Here is a 19,950-nt window from a genome sequence, read left to right on the forward strand (position 1 = left end):
AAATCAATATCCTATTTGATAATTTAACTTTTTTTTGGTCAATTTTTAACATATAATTAATTAAACTATTTTTTTTTTTTTCATTTTCTACAACTTAGTTATTTAACTGCCATGTCAGAACTAGAGGTAGCATAATTTATTCAAATAATCCAATTTTTCTTTACTCATCAATTTCAAATTCAGATTTCTTACTCAAAAAGCACTTAGATGTACATATTATAGAGGAAGAATAATTCCTAAGTCCAAAAAGATTAAAATAGAGTATGAGCCATACTCGTCTGTTACAAGAAAGAGACGAGCATCAAAGCTCATATTAGTTTGTTTTGTGTAATAGATGAGTCTAAGCTCTCTACTTGTTTGTTTTGTCCTAAGGCCCTTTTTCTTCTGGTTTTTAAAAATCGGGGATGAAAATAGACCTCTTGGTAGTAGTTACATATGTATTGTTTTTATTTACAAGAGAAACATGCCTTTAAAATTTTCTTGATTCAAACTAAGTTTGATATTAGGGAAAACAACATAATTTATGAAAGTTATGATACTTCCAACTTCCATATATGAAAATGAGGATAGTTTGAAAAGGAAAACGAAATCAAGTGATGGGTTTGAGATCTAAGAATCTGATTTCTTCCAGTGCTAAAGAAGATGTGAAGATCCTACAAAAAGAAAAATTCTTGGTATCAGAACACAATTTGATTGATTATTTAAATGTTATAATAAAAGATGAAGAAGGTATTTTCTAATCACTTTTTTCTAAGACATTAACATTAATTTATATGTGACATGTAATGAAATCAATTACATACAAATTGAGTTACTGCGATGTCAATTCTCTCCATAAACAACATGGAGATAGTAGATGTCTGGGATGCTAATCTTACCTTTGAAATCGCCACCTCACTTTCCCTACATGGCCCTGGATACTGAATTTTCAAGGGCATACTATGGAGACAGCTGTACAAATGTAGGGTTTAAGTTAAATGTAAATAGCGTGAAGCTTATCCAGTTGGGGATCATAGTGACATATAAAAATGGCCATCTCCCATCCTTTAAAAATCCCCCAAATATAGGTCATATCAATGAAATTTCAAAGGTTTTGACTTGTTAACAGATTTGCATGTTACTGCCACGATTGATCTCTTTAAAGCCAACAGCATGGACTTTTCCAGAAATAGCATGGAAGGTGTAGGTCTTTTAAATTCACTGAATATCTAGAGCATTGTCACATTTTATCCAATAAGAAGGTATGTACATAGCATTTCAAGGCCCTTATGAGTTATGACTGTGTATCCCTAGTAAAGCTACTCTGAGAGCGTCTTCCAAAGATGGAGGAGGAGTTCTTGAAGGTTTTAAAAGACTATTTTTCTATATATTAATATTACAACATGAAGACCTTTATGAGACTTCATAGCAACATTGGTGGTAGTCTACATAAACTCTTTGAAAGAGTGAAGTACACAAGATAAGGATGTCACGCCAAGCTGGGTTAGATTAGCCTGTCTCTTTGCATCTAGTGTCTTTTTTGGATTAAAGACCCTTCACTAGGTTGAGGATTTGTGTACCCATGCTAGTAGTTGGTATGGGTTGGGTCATCATTGGAAGTGTGTTGGTCCCTTGATAAAATAAATAAAGGAGCGTGGATAGTTTTTTTTACCATTACAAAGTTGCCAATAAGAGTTAATCCAATTAGTAAGGAGTCGGTTCATAACTTATATGATCATGAGTTCAAATCTTGTTGCTAATGTGAGGATTTTGTTAGTAGGCAATCTACAAGTATATCTATAAGAAAACTAATTGTTTTGTATAAAAAGACTTTTTTTAGTTAAAAAAGCGTATAATGATGACATGAGTTTAGAGGTAGATACATAACTGTCTAAAATTAGAAGCAGACTAAAATGTTATAACCTCAGCCCTTTATAACTATAATAAGTTTGTAAACCTTTTTTTTGAGATAGATAATAAAAAAAAAAGCAAAATATGTGCACTTTTATGAGAATTTTTATGTCATTCGGTGAAAATACATTTGGCGTACATTTCATTATTATTATTATTTTTGGCATATATATCCTTGGCAGTAAGTTCATTAGCCGTCAAAATTTTCGAATATTGCACATTGGATGGTCTTGGCAGCAAATCTCCTCTTTTTGTTGTTGTTGTTGTTTCAGTTTTCTTAACTTATATCCTTTTTAATAATCAAGAGCGCAGTCCAAATTAAAAGCTGTACATATTTTCATTTCATTTCTATAAGTTATCATATTTTTTAATGAAATTATATATATAACCTTATTTATCTCCAATACCTATTTTCTTTTCTTTTCTTTCTTTTGTTTTTTTTTAAATAGTTAATGTTATCTAATGATATAGGATATTTCTGTGACCCACGTTTAAATACATTTAACTTTAATTAAAATTTAATTACTTAAAATCGTAAAAGTCATCTCATAGATTTTCAATCATCTCACCTAATAAAATCTGTCACTAATATCACCGAAGACGAAAATCTATGACTTAGCAAATTGATTCTCAATTGCTCATGAAAAAAATGATCCTAAATTTCTGGATTTGAGTTCTATATAAGGACTGAGGCTTAGGTCCCTTCTGTTAATTCCCCACATATTTTCCTGGAAAAGAAGATGCTGAGCCACAGGCTTCCAAAAGATCTCATGAAGGAGATTTTTGTGAGGCTGCCTGTAAAATCCTTGTTTCGGTTCAAATGTGTAGCCAAATCCTGGTACGCCCTCATCACTGACCCTTCTTTTATCGCCAGACATCTTGAACGGTCCAGATGTACCAGCAAGATTCGCCGGCTGAAGCTTATCTTCGATTTTAGCAAAGAGGTGTTTGGGATGATCATATTGCCCTCTGCAATTGAATCTTTTTGTGGAAAAAAGGTCCTTATATGATAGAAGTATATTAAAATCTTATATCTAGAATTAAATTTAATTTTGAATTGGTCCTTATATTAAGAATTGGGTAATATAAAATTAGAAGCACATTATATGTGATACTGCCATGTTCGAACTGGTGGCTTAAGAGTAAACGCAAGACACTTTCACCTTTAAGCCATGAGCCATGAGCTCTCAGTTTTAACTTCGGCGACAAAATCGGAGTTGTATTTTTTTTTTAATACCAGAATTTTAAATAAAATGAAATTAAATTTATTTCCTACAGAAATAATGTCAAATTAGATTATTAAGTTTCACATTTCATTACTTACTATTTCATAATCTCAAAGTCTACATTTTCTTGCTTTAACATTATTAGCACACAAATTATTTTTTATTTAAACTTTTTATTTAAAGTAATTATAAATAATGCCACACATGCGACATCGTGCAAGTAACTTAAAAATTCAAATCCATATTGAGTTATTTAAAATATAATATTCAATTTCAAGCTATTTTATCGTGTGATTTTCATATAACTTATATTAGGAATTCTCACTGATTTAGTTCAAACCAAAATTTAATTATTAGTTAAAGTATAATTTAGTTTTTTAATTTTATACTAGACTTTAATTTGGTCTCTTAATGTTAAAAATTATATTTTTAGTCTTTTAACCCTAAGATTGTTAGGCTTAAATGATGATTTTTTTTTGGGTAAAAATCATAATTTTTTTAAAAATTAAATTTAATATGATAATATTTGAGAATGTTTTGGAAAACTATATTAGAATGCTTGGGAAAACTATATTGGAGGTAACTATATTTTTTTTTTTCTTAATTTTTAATTTGGTATCTACGTGTTTTTTCTCTTAATTATATATTTAATTTTATTTTATTAATATCGTTAATCCTTGTATAGAGTCTAAAATAGCTAATAAAACAAAGTTACAAAATAAAATTAAATAATTTAATTAAGAGAAAAATACATAAATACTGAATTAAAAATTGAGACAAGGTAGATATATCTCCAATATGGTTTTTCAATCATTTATCAACATTTAAGATGTCAATGTCATCATTTTTTATTAATAATTTTAGGAATAAAGAACTAAAATTATATTTTTTAAATTTAAAAGACCAAATTTAATTCTGTTATCCACTTATTTAAATAATTTTTTTGTGAACCACATTTAAATAAATTTAGTTTAAACTAAAATTGAGTTATTTAAAATCGTAAGAGTCATCTTTCAATTATCTCACCAATTAATAAAATCTATCAATCCGCAAGCTGATCCTTAATTAAGATCTCTTGATTCTTGACATTTGTTCGGCACAATTCACGGGATTTTATTTTTATCTCCATCGGTTAAGGGATTTGGTAAAAAGATACAAAAGAAAATAAAAGGATGCAGTTAAGGAAATTCAAAAAAGAATTTAATTACTTGAATCAATTTATATTATCTGATAGGTTTTGAATTGTCTCATCAAATTTAAATCTATCAATAACTAATGATGAATAATTAATCCTTCAATTTAAGTTTTTAAATTTGGAAAAATGAAATAAATAAGCTATTTTTATCGTGTGATTTTCAATAATCTCACCGAATAAATGGATCCTCATCAATCCTCATATTCATGTTTATCTATTCAAATTAAATCATTTTTTCCCGATACAAAAGAAGGAATTAAACAGGGTGTTTAGTTTGCCCAAAAAGCACTTAAAGAAAGTATTTTCATGTTATCTCATATTTATTTTAAATATTATAAAATTACTTTTAAAATTATAGTTTGGTTTTATTCAAATACTCCTAAATCATTATCAACATTGACCGGGGGAGTTAATTATATCGCTAACAATCATGATCCGCCTGAACCATCTTTGGTAAGCCATCTATAATCTCGTTTTATTCACAACATATTGTTGCATTTTACTTCCCATTGAAAAGCATTTAAAGCAAAGGTCTTCTTTTAATTTCTAGACTTTGAACTTGAAGGACTGAGGCTTAGGTCCCTTCTTTTCATTCCCCACGTATTTTCCCGGAAAAGAAAATGCTAAGCCACGAACTTCCTGAAGATCTCATGAACGAGATCATCGTGAGGCTGCCTGTAAAATCCTTGCTTCGGTTTAAATGTGTAGCCAAATCCTGGTACGCTCTCATCACTGACTCTTGTTTTATTGCCGAACATCTTGAACGGTCTAGATCTATCAGCAAGAGTCGCCGCCTGAAGCTTATCTTCCAATTGGATAGGTTCACTCGGGTGCCCTACATATCCTTGATTTCTAAAGACCAACCTTATGTGCTGCATGATATAGAACCTCTCCCTCATAAGGAGTATTGGGGCTTTTATGGTCAATGTGATGGGATTTTTTGTCTGCACGTGATCAATATCAATGAAGAAGGTGATAATGAGCATAAGCGCAAATTTTGGGACCCAAAAAAAAAGGGATCTAGTCCGGATAAAGGCAACTTAATCCTTTGGAACCCAGCAACTAAAGAGGATAAGCTTATTCCGGTGTCTCAGTGCCTTCTACCTAAAGGCATAGATTCTGACATGTTTGGATTTGGGTTTGATCCCATTACAAAAGATTACAAGATTGTTCAAGTTTCAGATTGGCCTTTGGAAGGAGGAGAACATCTAGTTGAAGTATATAATCTTAGTACTGATTCTTGGAGGGTACTAGATGTTTTTGTCCCAGATTTTGAAATATGTTTTGGAGGTTGTACGTCTTATTTGAATGGAGTTTATTATTGGTTAGTTTTTGGCTTGAATGGGATCACAAGGAGCTCTATTTTGAGTTTCGATTTTGGCAAAGAGGTGTTTAGGATGATGCAATTGCCCCCCGCGATTGATTCTTTACATGGACCAATCGATGTTTTTGTTCTTGATCAAAGTCTTGCTTTTGCTATACATAGTTGTGCAACTCGAAAATCTAAGGTTTGGGTCATGAATGAGCATGGTGTTGAAAGTAGTTGGACTGAAAAGTTTGAGATCGGACCACTTGATGAGTTTGGATCCATCTTAGGATCTTGGAGGGATAATGAAATTCTTATTGACACATTTGATGGTCAAGTGATTTCTTATAATCTTCAAAATCAACACATATATATACATGCTCCAAAGATGAGTTACGGTTTTGCTATGTGGATAGTTTGGTTCGTTTGATAGAAGAGATCTTTGGTTTTGACTATGTGGATAGTTTGGTTCCTTTGGTGGGGAGGAGGAAACACAACAAAATATGATGAAGATATATATTTTATTTTCATAATCTCCCTAATTTTTTCTATTTTTTTAATTAATTCATTGACTGTATTGTTTTTGTGTTGCCAATGGATGCAGACAATTATTTATTTTGAACAGAAGTCGTAAGGCTTAAGCATTTCATTGGTGTTGACCTTTTCTTTTCTTACTTGAAATTTTGAACAGACCTTGCATTACATTATTAACATTGGTATTTGATGATGCTGTTAAATTTATATCATTTAAAGTTTAATTATCCTTGGTTAATAATATTGGATCTAATTAATGTTAAATTCAGATCTTCTAATGTTTAACAATATCTTATTCTGTTTATACCTTAAGCAGATTTTAAATCCAAATCATCTTATAAACTATAGTACAGATTATTCCTTGCATTTTTTTTTTTTGCCTAGTCACTATTCTACCCAATTAATATGCAAAATAGGAACCAAGTTTAAAAATTAAAATTCAAATGGAGAATAGTTGATATAATATAATGAACATATATAACAGGAACAAGATTCATATTCCTTAAAATATTAAAAGGGCACAAGATATTTGAGATGCCTTTGTCATTAAATCTCAGTAAAATAAGTAGACACACTATTACAATCATTATTTATATTGGTTTGAACCTCAGCTTCCAAACTCAGCACTAAACTCATCTGCAGTTTTTGCCAACTAAGACCCTATCAAACAATCTCTGAATATTTTTTTTGCCCCCTTAAATATTTTATTTCAACACTAATAATAATAACAATAAATTAGCCCATGGTATAAGAAGGGGTGGGCAAGTTAATCACAGTGGTCTTGACCTTGGTCATCATGTTTATGCTGTTTGTAGTCCCCTGTGATCCAATTCCACTGTCCTTGATACCCTGCAAGCAAAGCAAAGCATTTCTTCTCAGTATTGGATTCATTTGATTTCCTTGCTCAAAACAGTAAAACCTTTGATTTTTTTTTTTTTTTTTTTACCAACAGTGATATGTTCAGAAGTTTCAGAGAATTTGATTGGTTCACTTGGAAGGGGAAATGGTCGGGTCCCCGGGCTGGGGCTGAGTTTATCTGAATCTTTCCTGTCTCCATTGCATCACTGATCAGAATTGCTTTGTTCACATCCTTTGAGAAGACACAACCCTGCCCAGGTTTATGGATCCAAGTTATTTTCATGCTTTACAGAAACATATTCAGGAGACATTTATTAGTGTTACTTCTGATCTTCTTTTTGGTCAAGTCAAGGGTCATTTTAATTGAGGAGCTTAAAATTGAGGAGAGAATTAGTTTTTATCATAAAATCTAACTAACTATACCTGAAGTCCAAAATTGCTAGCATTGCAATGGTGGATTCCTTCTTCAACAGAATTGATTTTGATGACAGGCAAGAGTGGCCCAAAGGGCTCCTCCCAGGCAATTCTCATATCAGGCCTGACATTGTCTAGAAGCAAAGGCCAAATAAGATTTCCTTCTCTCTTGTACTCTTGGCAGAACGTTGCTCCTTTCTCCTTAGCATTCATTACTAGACCTCGATGGAGTTCGCCGATGACTCTGTCACCACCGGAGTGACATCACAGTTATTTTCGGGTGGCCCCACAGTCAGTTTTGCCACCTTGGCCTTAACTTTCTCCACCCAACCATCGGCAACAGATTCCATCACCGGGACAACCTTGACAGCAGTGCACCTCTGATCACTGTTGTTGCATCACATCAACTTATTAGAATATATTGAATCCCACATCAACTAATTAGAAGATTGCAATTTTCTCCAGACCCCTGGAAAAAGCATGAAAAAAAGGCTCGAATGGTACGATCCGCCGTCACCCCAGAATGAAGGTATATAGTCTTAAGGCAATTCCTACCAAATTGGTTTAAGCTATTTAGATAGAAAGACAAACCCAACATATACCTAATCTAATACAAAAATGGGTTTAGCATGCTGTTTTCTCATAAATTATTATCTGCTTTAGTTATTTGAGGAAAAAAAAACATGCATCTAAAAGGGCAGAAAGATGAATATAATTTGCAAATATTTATAGAAACTGTAACCTTGTGCCCTTGATGGCCCAGAGCAAGATATTTTATAGCTTAAGAGAAGCATTTTAGTGTCTTTGGAAAAGGCCTGGGTATGAAAAGGCATTTTACCTGCATGAGAAGCCTCCTTTTATAATGTTTGAAGCTACCAAATCAAGGTAAGCATCTTCAGGTACAATGCAGGCATCTTTTCCTCCCAACTCCATTTGCACAGGGATCATGTCTGCCTTCTTTGAAATCGAAATGTCTTTTTTTTTTTTTTAAATTATTATTAAGGACCCGTCACCAGGTCAGGGATATGTCTATCCATGTTGGTATTTGGTAGGGGTTGGATCATCGTTGGAAGCATATTGCTCCCTTGATGAGATAAACATGGGAGTATGAATAGCTTCTTTTTTTTTACTGTTGCAATTTTTTTTCAGTTAGACAAATGTATATTAATAACATAAATTTAGAGGTAGATACATAAACTTTTTTTGGACCAGATAGATACATAACTTTTTAAAATTAGAAGCAGAATAAAATGTTACGAACTTGACCCTTTATAAATATAATAAGTGAGAAAACCATTTTTATGATATAAATAATAATAAAAAAGTATAAAAAAAACTATGTGCTCTCACTTTTATGAGAATTTTTATGTCATTAGGTGATAGTACTATTTGGCGTACACCCCACTTTCATGTGCTAGGCAAATTTTTTTGGGCTATATACCACTGGCAACAAGCTCATTGACTATCAAATTTTTTTTTAATAAAATTATAAAAAAAAACTAATCTAATAGTTCTTATAGTTTTGTCTAATTTTAAATTAGGTCTTTATAGTTTTTTTTTCTTTTTTATTACATCCTTATTATTTGTTCTGTTAATTATATCAGTCCTTCCGTTACCAAATCCGTTAGTTTGGCATATGAGTAGACTGTCTTCTTGAGTCAGCTACCACCACCTCCCTCAGCTTTTGTCTCTGTCTCTCCTCTCAGTTCAAAGTAAATGCAATTGTCTAAGAAACAAAGGGAAATGCAAAGGGGAAGAAACTTTTAAGAGTTTAATTTTTCATCTACAGAAAGTGGCAAAAAACAAATTTTGATCCACAGAAAAAATCCTTTAGGATGAAGCAATTATAATTGTCGAACAACTTTTCGGGGGAAAAAGAAATAAATAACTTTACCCTCAGATTGTCATATCCGAGCACACATATATGAATCAGCAGGAATTTATCAAAGGATGGCAATAGAACGAGTCAAAGTCTATTAATGTGAGTATACATAGTAGCAGTCCCTTCAGCCAAAATATCATTACAAGACAAAAAGCTATCACGTCAAAATTCAATAGCAGATGACAAAGAAGACCGATTACAATCTCCTACTCCTCCCTCTCTCAAGATTCCAGATATGCCTCACGTTGATGCTCCAGATGACACCTTGCCCATCGCACCTTTGTTTCTTGCCCCTCTGCTTCCTTTTCTTCTTTTTATGATTCTTATGTGATGTTGCAGAATAAGAGGCGGAAAACTATGGCCCAAAAAAGTAGAACATGATCGGTGAGAGATAGATGATCGCGTTTACTTCGAAGGAGACTGAGAGAAGGATAGAGTGAAATAGAAGCTGAGGGAGGTAACAATAGCTGATTTAGGAAGACGGTCTGCTTAGATGCCAAACTAACAGATTTGGTAACAGAAGGACTGGTATAATTAACAGAGTAAATAATAAGGATTTAATAATAATAATAATAAAAACTATAAAGACCTAATTCAAAGGTCGATGAAACTATAAGAAATTAAGAACTGACAGGTTAGTTTTCCTGAAATTATATTCTGATAACTATTTTCTTTTCTTTTTCTTTCCTTTGTTTTTTTAAAATAGTTAATGTTATCTAATGATATAGGGTATTTCTGTTATCGACGTTGAAATACTTTTAACTTAAAATTAAAATTTAATTATTCAAACTCGTAAAAGTCATCTCATAGATTTTCAATCATCTCACCTAATAAAATCTGTCACTTGTATCACCGAAAACAAAAATATCACTTAGCAAATTGATCCTCAATTGCTTATTAAAAAAAAAAGATCCTCAATTTCTAGATTTGAGTTCTAGATAAGGACTGAGGCTTAGGTCCCTGCTTTTAATTCCCCACGTATTTTCCTGGAAAAGAAGATGCTGAGCCACAACCCCCCTAAAGATATCATGGAGGAGATTTTTGTGAGTCTGCCTGTAAAATCCTTGCTTCGGTTCAAATGTGTAGCCAAATCCTGGCGCGCCCTCATCGCTGACCCTTCTTTTATTGCCAGACATCTTGAACGGTCCAGATCTACCAGCAAGATTCCCCGCCTGAAGCTTATCTTCCAATTGGAAAGTTTCACTCGGGTGCCCTACATATCCTTGATTTCTAAAGACCAACCTTATTGTGTGCCCCACCACATGGAACCTCTCCCTCGGAAGGAGTATCGGGGGTTTCATGGTCACTGTGATGGGATTTTCTGTCTGTACGTGATCAGTGTCACTGAAGAAGATGAAAATGAGAATAAGTTGCTCAACTATTTGTACCCAACAAAAGGAGGAGATAATTATCTGCTGGATAAGAGCAACCTAATCCTTTGGAACCCAACAACAAAAGAGGATAAACTTATTGCGGCGTCTCAGCGCCTTCTACCCAAAGGCATAGCTTCTGTCATGTTTGGATTGGGGTTTGATCCCATTACAAAAGATTACAAGGTTGTTCAACTTTTACTTCCTCTTTTCGAGAATAAACGTCTGGTCGAAGTATATAATCTTAGTACTAATTCTTGGAGGGTATTAGATGTTGTTGTCCCAGATTTTGGATTATGTTATGATAATTGTACGTTTTATTTGAATGGAGCTTATCATTGGTTAGTTTTTGATGACTTGCATGGGATCAAAAGAGAGTTTATTTTGAGTTTCGATTTTAGCAACGAGGTGTTTGGGATGATCCAATTGCCACCTGCAGTTGATTCTTTACGTGGACCAGGCAATATTTTTGTACTTGATCGAAGTCTTGCTTTTGTTCAACATAGTTTCAGAACCCGAGAATTTAAGATTTGGGTGATGAATGAGTATGGTGTTGAAAGTAGCTGGACTGATAAGTTTGAGATTGGACGATTTCATGAGTTGAGATCCGTCTTAGGATCTTGGGGGGATAATGAAATTCTTATTGAAAACTTTGATGGTGAAGTAATTTCTTATAATCTTCAAAATCAACACATGCATGCTCCAAAAACGAATTGTGGTCTTGGCCATGATAGTGTGGTTCCTTTGATGGCAGAGGCCTATGGTTTTGACTATGTGGATAGTTTGGTTCCTTTGGCGGGGAGGAGGATATACAACAAAATATGATGAAGATGTATGCGTATTTTTTTTTCATACTCTTCCTAATTTTTTTTGTGATTTTTTTATTAATTCATTGAATGGTTTTTGTTTTGTTTTGTTTTGACGATGGATGCAGACAATTTATTTTGAATAGAAATCATAAGGCTTAAGCATTTTGTTGGTGTTGGATTTTCCTTCTCTTATTTGAAATTTTAAACAGACCTTGTCTTACATTACTAATACCGGTATTTGATGATGTTGTTAAATTTATATCATTTAAAGTTTAATTATCCTCGGTTAACAATATCGGATCTAATTAATATTAAACTCAGCTCTTCTAATTTTTAAAAATACCTTATTTTGTTTATACCCTAAGAAGATTTTAAATCCAAATCATCTTATGAACTATAGTATAGAATATTCCTTGCAATTTTTTTTTTTTGCCTAGTCACCAATTCTACCCAATTAATATGCAAAATAGCCTACTGTATTAGGACTAAAAAACTTGGAGAGATGCTTGACATCACTTGGAAGTAGATTCTATGCGTTCCACATTAAACCTGAAGTAATAAAAAATCTTGGTAGAACCAAGTTTAAAAATTCAAATGGAGAACTGTTGATATAATATAATGAACAAATATAACAGGAACAAGATTCATATTCCTTAAAATATTAACAGGGCACAAGATAGTTGAGATGCATTTGTCGCTAAATCTCAGTACAATAACTAGACACAGTATCACAGTCATTATTTATATTGGTTTGAATCTCAGCTTCCAAACTCAGTACTAAACTCATCTGCAGTTTTTGCAACTAAGTCCTATCAAACAATCTCTGAATAAAATTCTTTTCCCTCTTAAATATTTTATTTCAACACCAATAATAATAAACTAGCCCATGGTATAAGAAGGGGTGGGCAAGTTAATCACAGTGGTCTTGACCTTGGTCATCATGTTTATGCTGTTTGTAATCCCTTGGGATCCAATTCCACTGTCCTTGATACCCTGCAAGCAAAGCAAAGCATTCTCAGTGTTGGATTCATTTGATTTCCTTGCTCAAAAGGAGTCAAACCTTTGATTTTTACAACAGGTGAAATGTTCAGAAGTTGCAGAGAATTTGATTGGTTCACCTGGAAGGGGAAATGGTCGGGTCCTCGGGCCGGGGCTGAGTTTATCTGAACTGTTCCTGTCTCCATTGCATCACTGATCAGAATTGCTTTGTTCACATCCTTTGTGAACACACAACCCTGCACAGGTTTACGGATCCAAGTTATTTTCATGCTTTACAGAAACATATTCAGGAAACATTTATTAATGTCTTCACATCTGAAAGTGATTAGTGTGACCTCTCATCTTTTCTTGGTCATCTCAAGGGTCATTTTAACTGGGGAGCTTAAAATTGATGAGAGAATTTTTTTTTTTTAATCATAAAATCTAACTAACTATACCTGAAGTCCAAAATTGCTAGCATTGCAATGGTGGATTCCTTCTTCAACAGAATTGATTCTAATGACAGGCAAGACTGGTCCAAACGGCTCCTCCCAAGCAATTCTCATGTCAGGCCTGACATTGTCTAGAAGCAAAGGCCAAATAAGGTTTCCTTCTCTCCTGTACTCTTGGCAGAATGTTGCTCCTTTCTCTTTAGCATCCATGACAAGACCTTCGATGTAGTTCGCGGATGACTCTGTCACCACCGGAGTGATATCACAGTTATTTTCGGGTGGCCCCACAGTCAGTTTTGCTACCTTTGCCTTAACTTTCTCCACCAAAGCATCAGCAACAGATTCCATCACTAGGACAACCTTGACAGCAGTGCACCTCTGACCACTGTTATTGCATCACATCAAATTATTAGAATGTATTGAATCCCACATGAACTAATTAGAAGATTAATTAAAGGTATATAGTCTTAAGGCAATTCCTACCAAATTGGTTTAAGCTATTCAGATAGAAAGACAAACCTAATATATACCTAATCTCCCTAAAATCTAATACAAAACTGGGTTTAGAATGTTGTTTTCTCATAAATTATTATCCGCTTTACTAGTCAGTTATTTCAGGGGAAAAAAAAAAGCATCTAAAAGGGCAGAAAGATGAATATAATTTGTAAACATATTATAGAAACTGTAACCGTGTGCACTTGGTAGCCCAGAGCAAGATATTTTATAGCTTAAGAGAAGCATTTTAGTGTCTTTGGAAAAGGCCTGGCTGTGAAAAGGCATTTTACCTGTATGAGAAGCCTCCTTTTATAATGTTTGAAGCTACTAAATCAAGGTCAGCATCTTCAAGTACAATGCAGGCATCTTTTCCTCCCAACTCCATTTGCAGAGGGATCATGCCTGCCTTCTTTGAAATTGAAATGCCGGTATCTCCACCAGTGAAGCTGAAATACAGAAGGATGAAAAAGCCAGAAATGGAAAAACTTAGGTCCATCTCACACAAGTGGCGAACATGATTTGCCATTAAAGCTCCAGATATAAAGGAAAAAGCTGTTACCTTATACAGTTCACTCCTGGGTGCATTGTAAGGAAATCACCAATCTCAGAGCCTTTGCCAGTGACACAGCTGATTAAGCCTTTGGGAAAACCAGCCAAGTGAAAGCAGTGCACCATATGCAGACAAGAAACAGCTCCCTGAGAGGCAGAACATAGGAGAATAAGAAAAACCAGCTTCCTTGCAATTTCCACGTTAATTTCACTCTTCAAATTAGTTGTATTGAGATTCCCATGTAAATGGAATTGGGAAGAGGCATATAACCAGTTTCACAGGGTGAGAACTGTCGGTGCAGATACTATTTACTTAATAACGGACCCTTTTATCCATAATTCCTTTAACGTGTTTTAGAAATTATTTTGATAATAAGAAATTTGAATTATTTTTAGATAAGAGTTACCTGAGTAGGAGGCTTGAGCACAAGGGAGTTTCCAGCAATCAGCGCAGGGGCAATTTTTGAGACAGCAAGATTTACCGGATAATTAAATGGTGGAATAGCTAAAACTACTCCCAATGGAATCTGAAAATAAGTTGGAGATTGCTTAGATTCGCATCATGTACAAATATCAACATGAAAGAAGGACATCAAATGACTAGTTGACAGAGCAAGGTAGTAATTATATTTATTGTAACTATCAGTAACTAACATAAGAATGTACTTTCAAGTTATAGTGTCTATAATGTGGTAAAAAAGTGATTAGAAAATACCCTCAAATTATCCCAGATTATTTTTTACTCCGGTACTTTATGGCAAAGATAGTTCTACTTCTGAACATGCATATTGTCTGAAGTGCTTTGGCTCCAGATGTTGGAAATTTACCTTGAAAATAACTTACAACTAAGATTGATCCTATTGTCCACTCAGTCATCAAATTATTGCATTTAGGTAATTATTCTATTGTCCACTCAGTCATCATATTATTGCATTTAGGTAATTATTCTATTATTAGCAAGATAAAATCGTGCGTGGCTGCATCAGAAGAACAGGACCTTTTTCAGTTTTCTAATTATGGAGAATATTATAAAGCATGGTTCATGGCGGAGAGAAACATTTGATTATAAGCTGCAATGAAAAAGATTCAAATCAACAAAAAGGATGGTCTCACACACACACACATGCTTGCATAGGTGCGTGTGCGCGTGTAAGTGTTGATCAACTTATTTTTTTTATTGGGTAACCAATAGTATTCCTCCTCCATAAATGAGGGTTTATTAATAGAATTTGGAGTTACTATCCTATTTTTCTTTAAAAAATATAAACTTATAGTCTTTTCCATTTTTATCTTCTTCCATTTAGGTTAAAATAGGGACTTATTAGCAGCACCGTCCAGTCCCCTTGTAACAATTGGTTCATATATGGAAATTAAAAGTGCAAAGCATACAGTGAAAAGAATGTGCTGAAAATATATACCTTGGATGTTAGGCAATACTTGGTCCTTTCATTTCCAGGAAAACTATCAGATACCAAGAACTTCCCCTCTCCCAAAATCCTCACCCCTTCTTCAGCACAGTAAGAAACCAGATCCCCAGATCTCACAACCTTCCAAAAAAAAAATAAATAAATAAGTAAACAGTAACCAGCTATCTTCCAGTTCAATTTCCCAGTCTTAAACAATCATATATTTTTGGCATACAACCCAGAAACAGAAAAGAATATGCACCTCTGTGACTGAATCTTTAGCTGGTTTTGCTATTTCTTTCACAAGACACTCTGCAATTGGAGCTTTGTGTTCTTTAAGAATTGCAGCTGCCTTGTGAAGAAGTTCAGCTCTCTTCCATAGTGGGGTCTTTGCCCATGACTTCTGTGCAGATTTTGCTATATCCATCACTTTATTGACCTCTTCTTGTGTACAAGCTACAACAATATCATAAAAAGATTCAACAAGACATTTTCTCATGTAACCTTACAAGCTTCCTTTCACTATCTCTGCTACAGAATACCACAAATCCCAGCTTTAAAAACATTGTTTATACGTAGAATCCTGCCAATTTTCAGCTCCGAGAACCATTTCATCCAAAAATTCAAAAGGCAAAAATGTAAAAACCTTCAACCCAGCACAGTGATATCGCTAATTTACTATTAACGTGACAAATTTGGTAACAGCAACATCCACTGGCAAAATCATCAAGTTAAGAAGAGAGAAGATGATAAAAATTAATTACCCTGAACTTTGTACTGAGTCTTTCTGGTATTGGGATTAACAATAGGAACGCTTTTCCCAGAAGATGACTTCTTCCATACTCCATCAGCATAGTACTTGTAAACTTCTCCATCAAAAATCTCTGCAAAAACTCCAGTCCCAGCCATTTTTAAGAGATACCCAAATACACAAATGAGATCCCCAGAAAAAAAGGAACAGAGTTTCGCCCTTTTCCTCCTTTTTCCCCTCCCACCAACAAGTTCTAGACTCGTATTTATATATAAATGCAGAGGAAGAGTGAGAAGCAGAAAAAAACTAGATGAACGTTAGGAGGATTGTCTGGTATAATACGGTTTGGGGTTTTGTGGGTGGCGGTTTGGTGAGTAAGTGAAGAGAGTGAAGGGAAGTTTGGTTTAAAAGTAAGTTGAGCCACGCGTTGGTTTGGTTTTGTCTTCTCCAGAACTGATTAGGTGGTTCAAAGATTGCCACTTGAAAACTTGATTATCTCACGTTCTCAGTTCAATGTTTAATTAATTACTTTCGTCTTCCTCCTACAAGAGTTGATTTTTCTGTTGCTGAACTGTCCAAGTGAAGCTCATTTGGCACCTTTCATTGACGAAAACGGTTAAAAGAATATTTCAAGACATTGCCTTCTCTTTCTTCACCCATATATTAAAAAAACAGAATTACAGTTAAGTCCCATGAAAAAATAATTACTGAGAAGTTTTAATAACAATTTGAGCAGTCTAAAATGACAAATCTTATAGTAAAAAATAATAACTTCTAGAATTTGTTTTGTAATTTTTTTTCCTTTCATAAAACTTGATTATAATTCTCTCTATATTAAATTGGTATGTGAATTGTGAGGGATGCGAGGGGAATAGTTTTTAAAGATATATGTGGTGAAGTGGACACAAAATTGTACTGATAAAAGTAGATTAATTCGTTGTGTGGTTCTCATAAATTTGGACAAGTTTTGGTCCGCAATGAGATCTGCACTCGCTTATCTGACATAATATTTAATATTTATGTATTAATGAAATTTAAATTGAAAATACAAGTCGTTATCATCACAGATGGTAGAGGAAGAGTGATTGCCATGGAAAGAAGAAAGTCCAGAGTGGAGAACACACCAAAGTTATCAACAAGTGTTGGGCGCAGAAGTAAACCGCTTACGTTAGCTAGATTAAAACACAAGTTCAACAAATCAACTCTTTAAATGACGTGCTCTGTTTTCTTGGATCTAAATTAATCGGTTGTTCAAGTACCTAATGTAGATGAAGGATAGGGCCTTGAATAAATGCCAGAAATATGAAAGTTCACATCCTGTTAGGTTTCAGATCAACTATTTTATGTAAAGAGAGTTACAATTATGTTCGAAGAAAGAGATTTAATTACCCTAAAGTCTGTTAGTAAGTGAAGAATATGTAATACTCCCTCCGTTTCTCATTATAAGAGACAAATAACCGAAATACGTTGATAAAAAAAACAATTAAAATTAGTTAATAATAATTAAAGTGTAAAAAGTATAATTTTTTTCCAAAAATACCCTTATTAATAAGGAGAGAGAGAGCATAAGAGAGAACAATTAAATTATTAAAAGAAAGAGAAGTGGGAGGGAGAGAGTGTGTGAGTTGGAGATAATAAATATGGGTAAAATAAGAAATCAACACAAAAAAGTAGAGACAACTTTTAAGTGTCTCTTATATATAGAAACATGCTATAAACATCAAATGTTTCTTATAATAAGGAATGGAGGGAGTAACAAGTTTCAGAATAGGCAATAACAATAGATTTAGATTAATCATTGTCATTAGAATTTTTTTATAATTAAAATTTTGATAATTAAAAGTTTACTTGAAACTTTTTAGTAATTCCTCCTTTTATGTGTATGTTTGTGTGTATGAAAAACACGTTTGAGGTAAAATTGCATCATTACATGTTTATATATGTTTGGTCCACGTATTTCAGAAGGACTCCATGCCACATGGGTAGCAATTTATAAATTGTTAATTTTTTTCAATTTTTTTATTTGTTTGTTTCTAGAAGCTAGAGTGATGTCACCATGTCTCTATCAGTAAAAAAAATTAAATTATTGAGCTTAATAAATACTACCTCCTGTTCTTAATATAAGACCTTATTTGATTTTATTTTGGTCATAAATATAAGATTTTAATCTACTTTACCTCTCATATTTATGTATTTTTTCTCAAAACAATCCTTCAAATAATAGTAGTTCTAACCAATACAGTTGATTAGTAAGGATATTTTAGAACAAACAATACTTATTTGTTACAAATAACTAACTTAACTTCTTTCCTTCATCTCTTTAAACTAGTCAACTACCTCTTATAATTAGGACCGAAAGTAGTAAATAACAATATGGCATCCGGGGATTTTGGAGTCTAGCAAGGTAATTATGCAACCTCAATTCTTCGATGTGAGTTTAGGTATTTTGTGCTAAAAAAGTGAACTTTGTGTGTGTGTATTAAGAAGTTAGAGCATTTTACTAATTAATAATTTACTTATCGATTCAGATTAAGATTACGTCTTTTTTCAAGTGGCAATATAAACATTTGCTTGTCACAATTAGTTTAGATGTTAATTATGGAGGATCCCACCATCTTCATCATTATTAGGCCACCCACTTAAGTTGAAAATGTGACACAAAACGCAACTTATCACCTTTTTTTTTTTTTTTTTACCAGCAAAACGCAACTTATCACCTTATTGGCTCCTTCACAGATCAATATTATTCTTTATCAATTTAACATGATATATGTTCATATGTGATAGAATTTATAATAATTTTCCCGATATATCTTTATAAGTTATAAATCATATACTTTATCCTAGGTTAAACCTATAACTTGTTTAATACGGCATCTATAATTGTAAGAAACAATACTTATCATGAAATATGAACAATACTACTTATTCTAAGTTTCATGTAAACGTAAAACCAGAATTATTACCTCAATATATGTATGTATATATGCATAAGTGACTTATTTGTACATTACAAGTTTGAACCGTTGGATTGAAATTGAGATTTAAATTTGCTGATGTTTAAAATTATAAATTAATATATATTTTTAAATTTAATTTGAACAATTCACACCTATAACAAAGACGAAATAAAGAGAAAATAAATGAATAAAGATAAAGTCCAAATTCACACGATGACATATAGTATCTTCGGTTTTAAGATCCAATTATTGCACTGTAAATTATATCTTATACTAATCCCAGTTCTAATTATAAAATCTCCTTTGTAATTTATAAATAAGATCTTATAATTAGGATCAGATGTAATGGTATTTAAGATCAAAGTAATATATAGAGACAGAAGCAGAGTTACACAGGAAAAGAAAGGAGAAGAAAGAGAGGGGTAGGGGGTGGGTAGAGAAATGAAGTAGGTAGGTGGTGATGAGTGATGGATGAGGAAAGTGACATGATATAAGGGTCTCACCTTTATAACTAAGAGCCACAAGAATTTTGCGGGCCATCTATTGAAATAGTTTCAACCACATGCTTTGCAAATTCTTTATGCACCACACATAAATGTATATAACTTGGACCTTCTGCTCTTTTTTTTCTCACTAGAGCATAAGTAATTTATTCGAAATACTATCGGATACTGAATGTGGACATCTCTTCTAATGAGGATTTGGACATTTGGTACAAGTAACTTGAACTTCTCACTAAAATGTTTCCGTCACAATGATTTAGACCCTTGGACTCTAGAAACATTGACTCCCCTCTGTATGGGCTGACATACTGGGCCATTATGCTTATGGTTTTATGAAGCCCATTGCATATGGGCTCACAAGGAGCGATGGCT

General features: G+C 33.2%; 3 protein-coding genes and 1 pseudogene across 3 annotated transcripts; 2 read left to right on the forward strand and 2 right to left on the reverse strand.

Annotated features, from left to right (window-relative positions):
- Positions 1-4,931: 4,931 nt before the first annotated feature.
- Positions 4,932-6,047, forward strand: LOC114749615 (F-box/kelch-repeat protein At3g06240-like). The gene has a single exon (XM_028938137.1). The coding sequence runs from the start codon at positions 4,932-4,934 to the stop codon at positions 6,045-6,047; it is 1,116 nt and encodes a 371-aa protein (XP_028793970.1).
- A 564-nt stretch (positions 6,048-6,611) lies between these two features.
- LOC114749617 (NADP-dependent glyceraldehyde-3-phosphate dehydrogenase-like) lies at positions 6,612-8,390 on the reverse strand (annotated as a pseudogene).
- A 1,943-nt stretch (positions 8,391-10,333) lies between these two features.
- On the forward strand, positions 10,334-11,500 carry LOC114749616 (F-box/kelch-repeat protein At3g23880-like). Its single transcript, XM_028938138.1, has one exon. The coding sequence runs from the start codon at positions 10,334-10,336 to the stop codon at positions 11,498-11,500; it is 1,167 nt and encodes a 388-aa protein (XP_028793971.1).
- A 613-nt stretch (positions 11,501-12,113) lies between these two features.
- LOC114749618 (NADP-dependent glyceraldehyde-3-phosphate dehydrogenase) lies at positions 12,114-16,515 on the reverse strand. The gene is made up of 9 exons (XM_028938139.1): positions 16,129-16,515; positions 15,627-15,820; positions 15,377-15,505; positions 14,366-14,485; positions 13,969-14,105; positions 13,700-13,855; positions 12,921-13,299; positions 12,603-12,719; positions 12,114-12,477 (listed from the first exon to the last, which is right to left on the reverse strand). The coding sequence occupies exons 1-9, from the start codon at positions 16,271-16,273 to the stop codon at positions 12,364-12,366; spliced, it is 1,491 nt and encodes a 496-aa protein (XP_028793972.1). The 5' UTR covers positions 16,274-16,515; the 3' UTR covers positions 12,114-12,363.
- Between the last annotated feature and the right edge of the window lie 3,435 nt (positions 16,516-19,950).

Source organism: Neltuma alba, unplaced genomic scaffold (assembly GCF_004799145.2).
Source record: "Neltuma alba isolate B1F8T4 unplaced genomic scaffold, ASM479914v2 tig00006103_pilon, whole genome shotgun sequence".
In the NCBI taxonomy this organism is placed as follows: Eukaryota; Viridiplantae; Streptophyta; class Magnoliopsida; order Fabales; family Fabaceae; genus Neltuma; species Neltuma alba.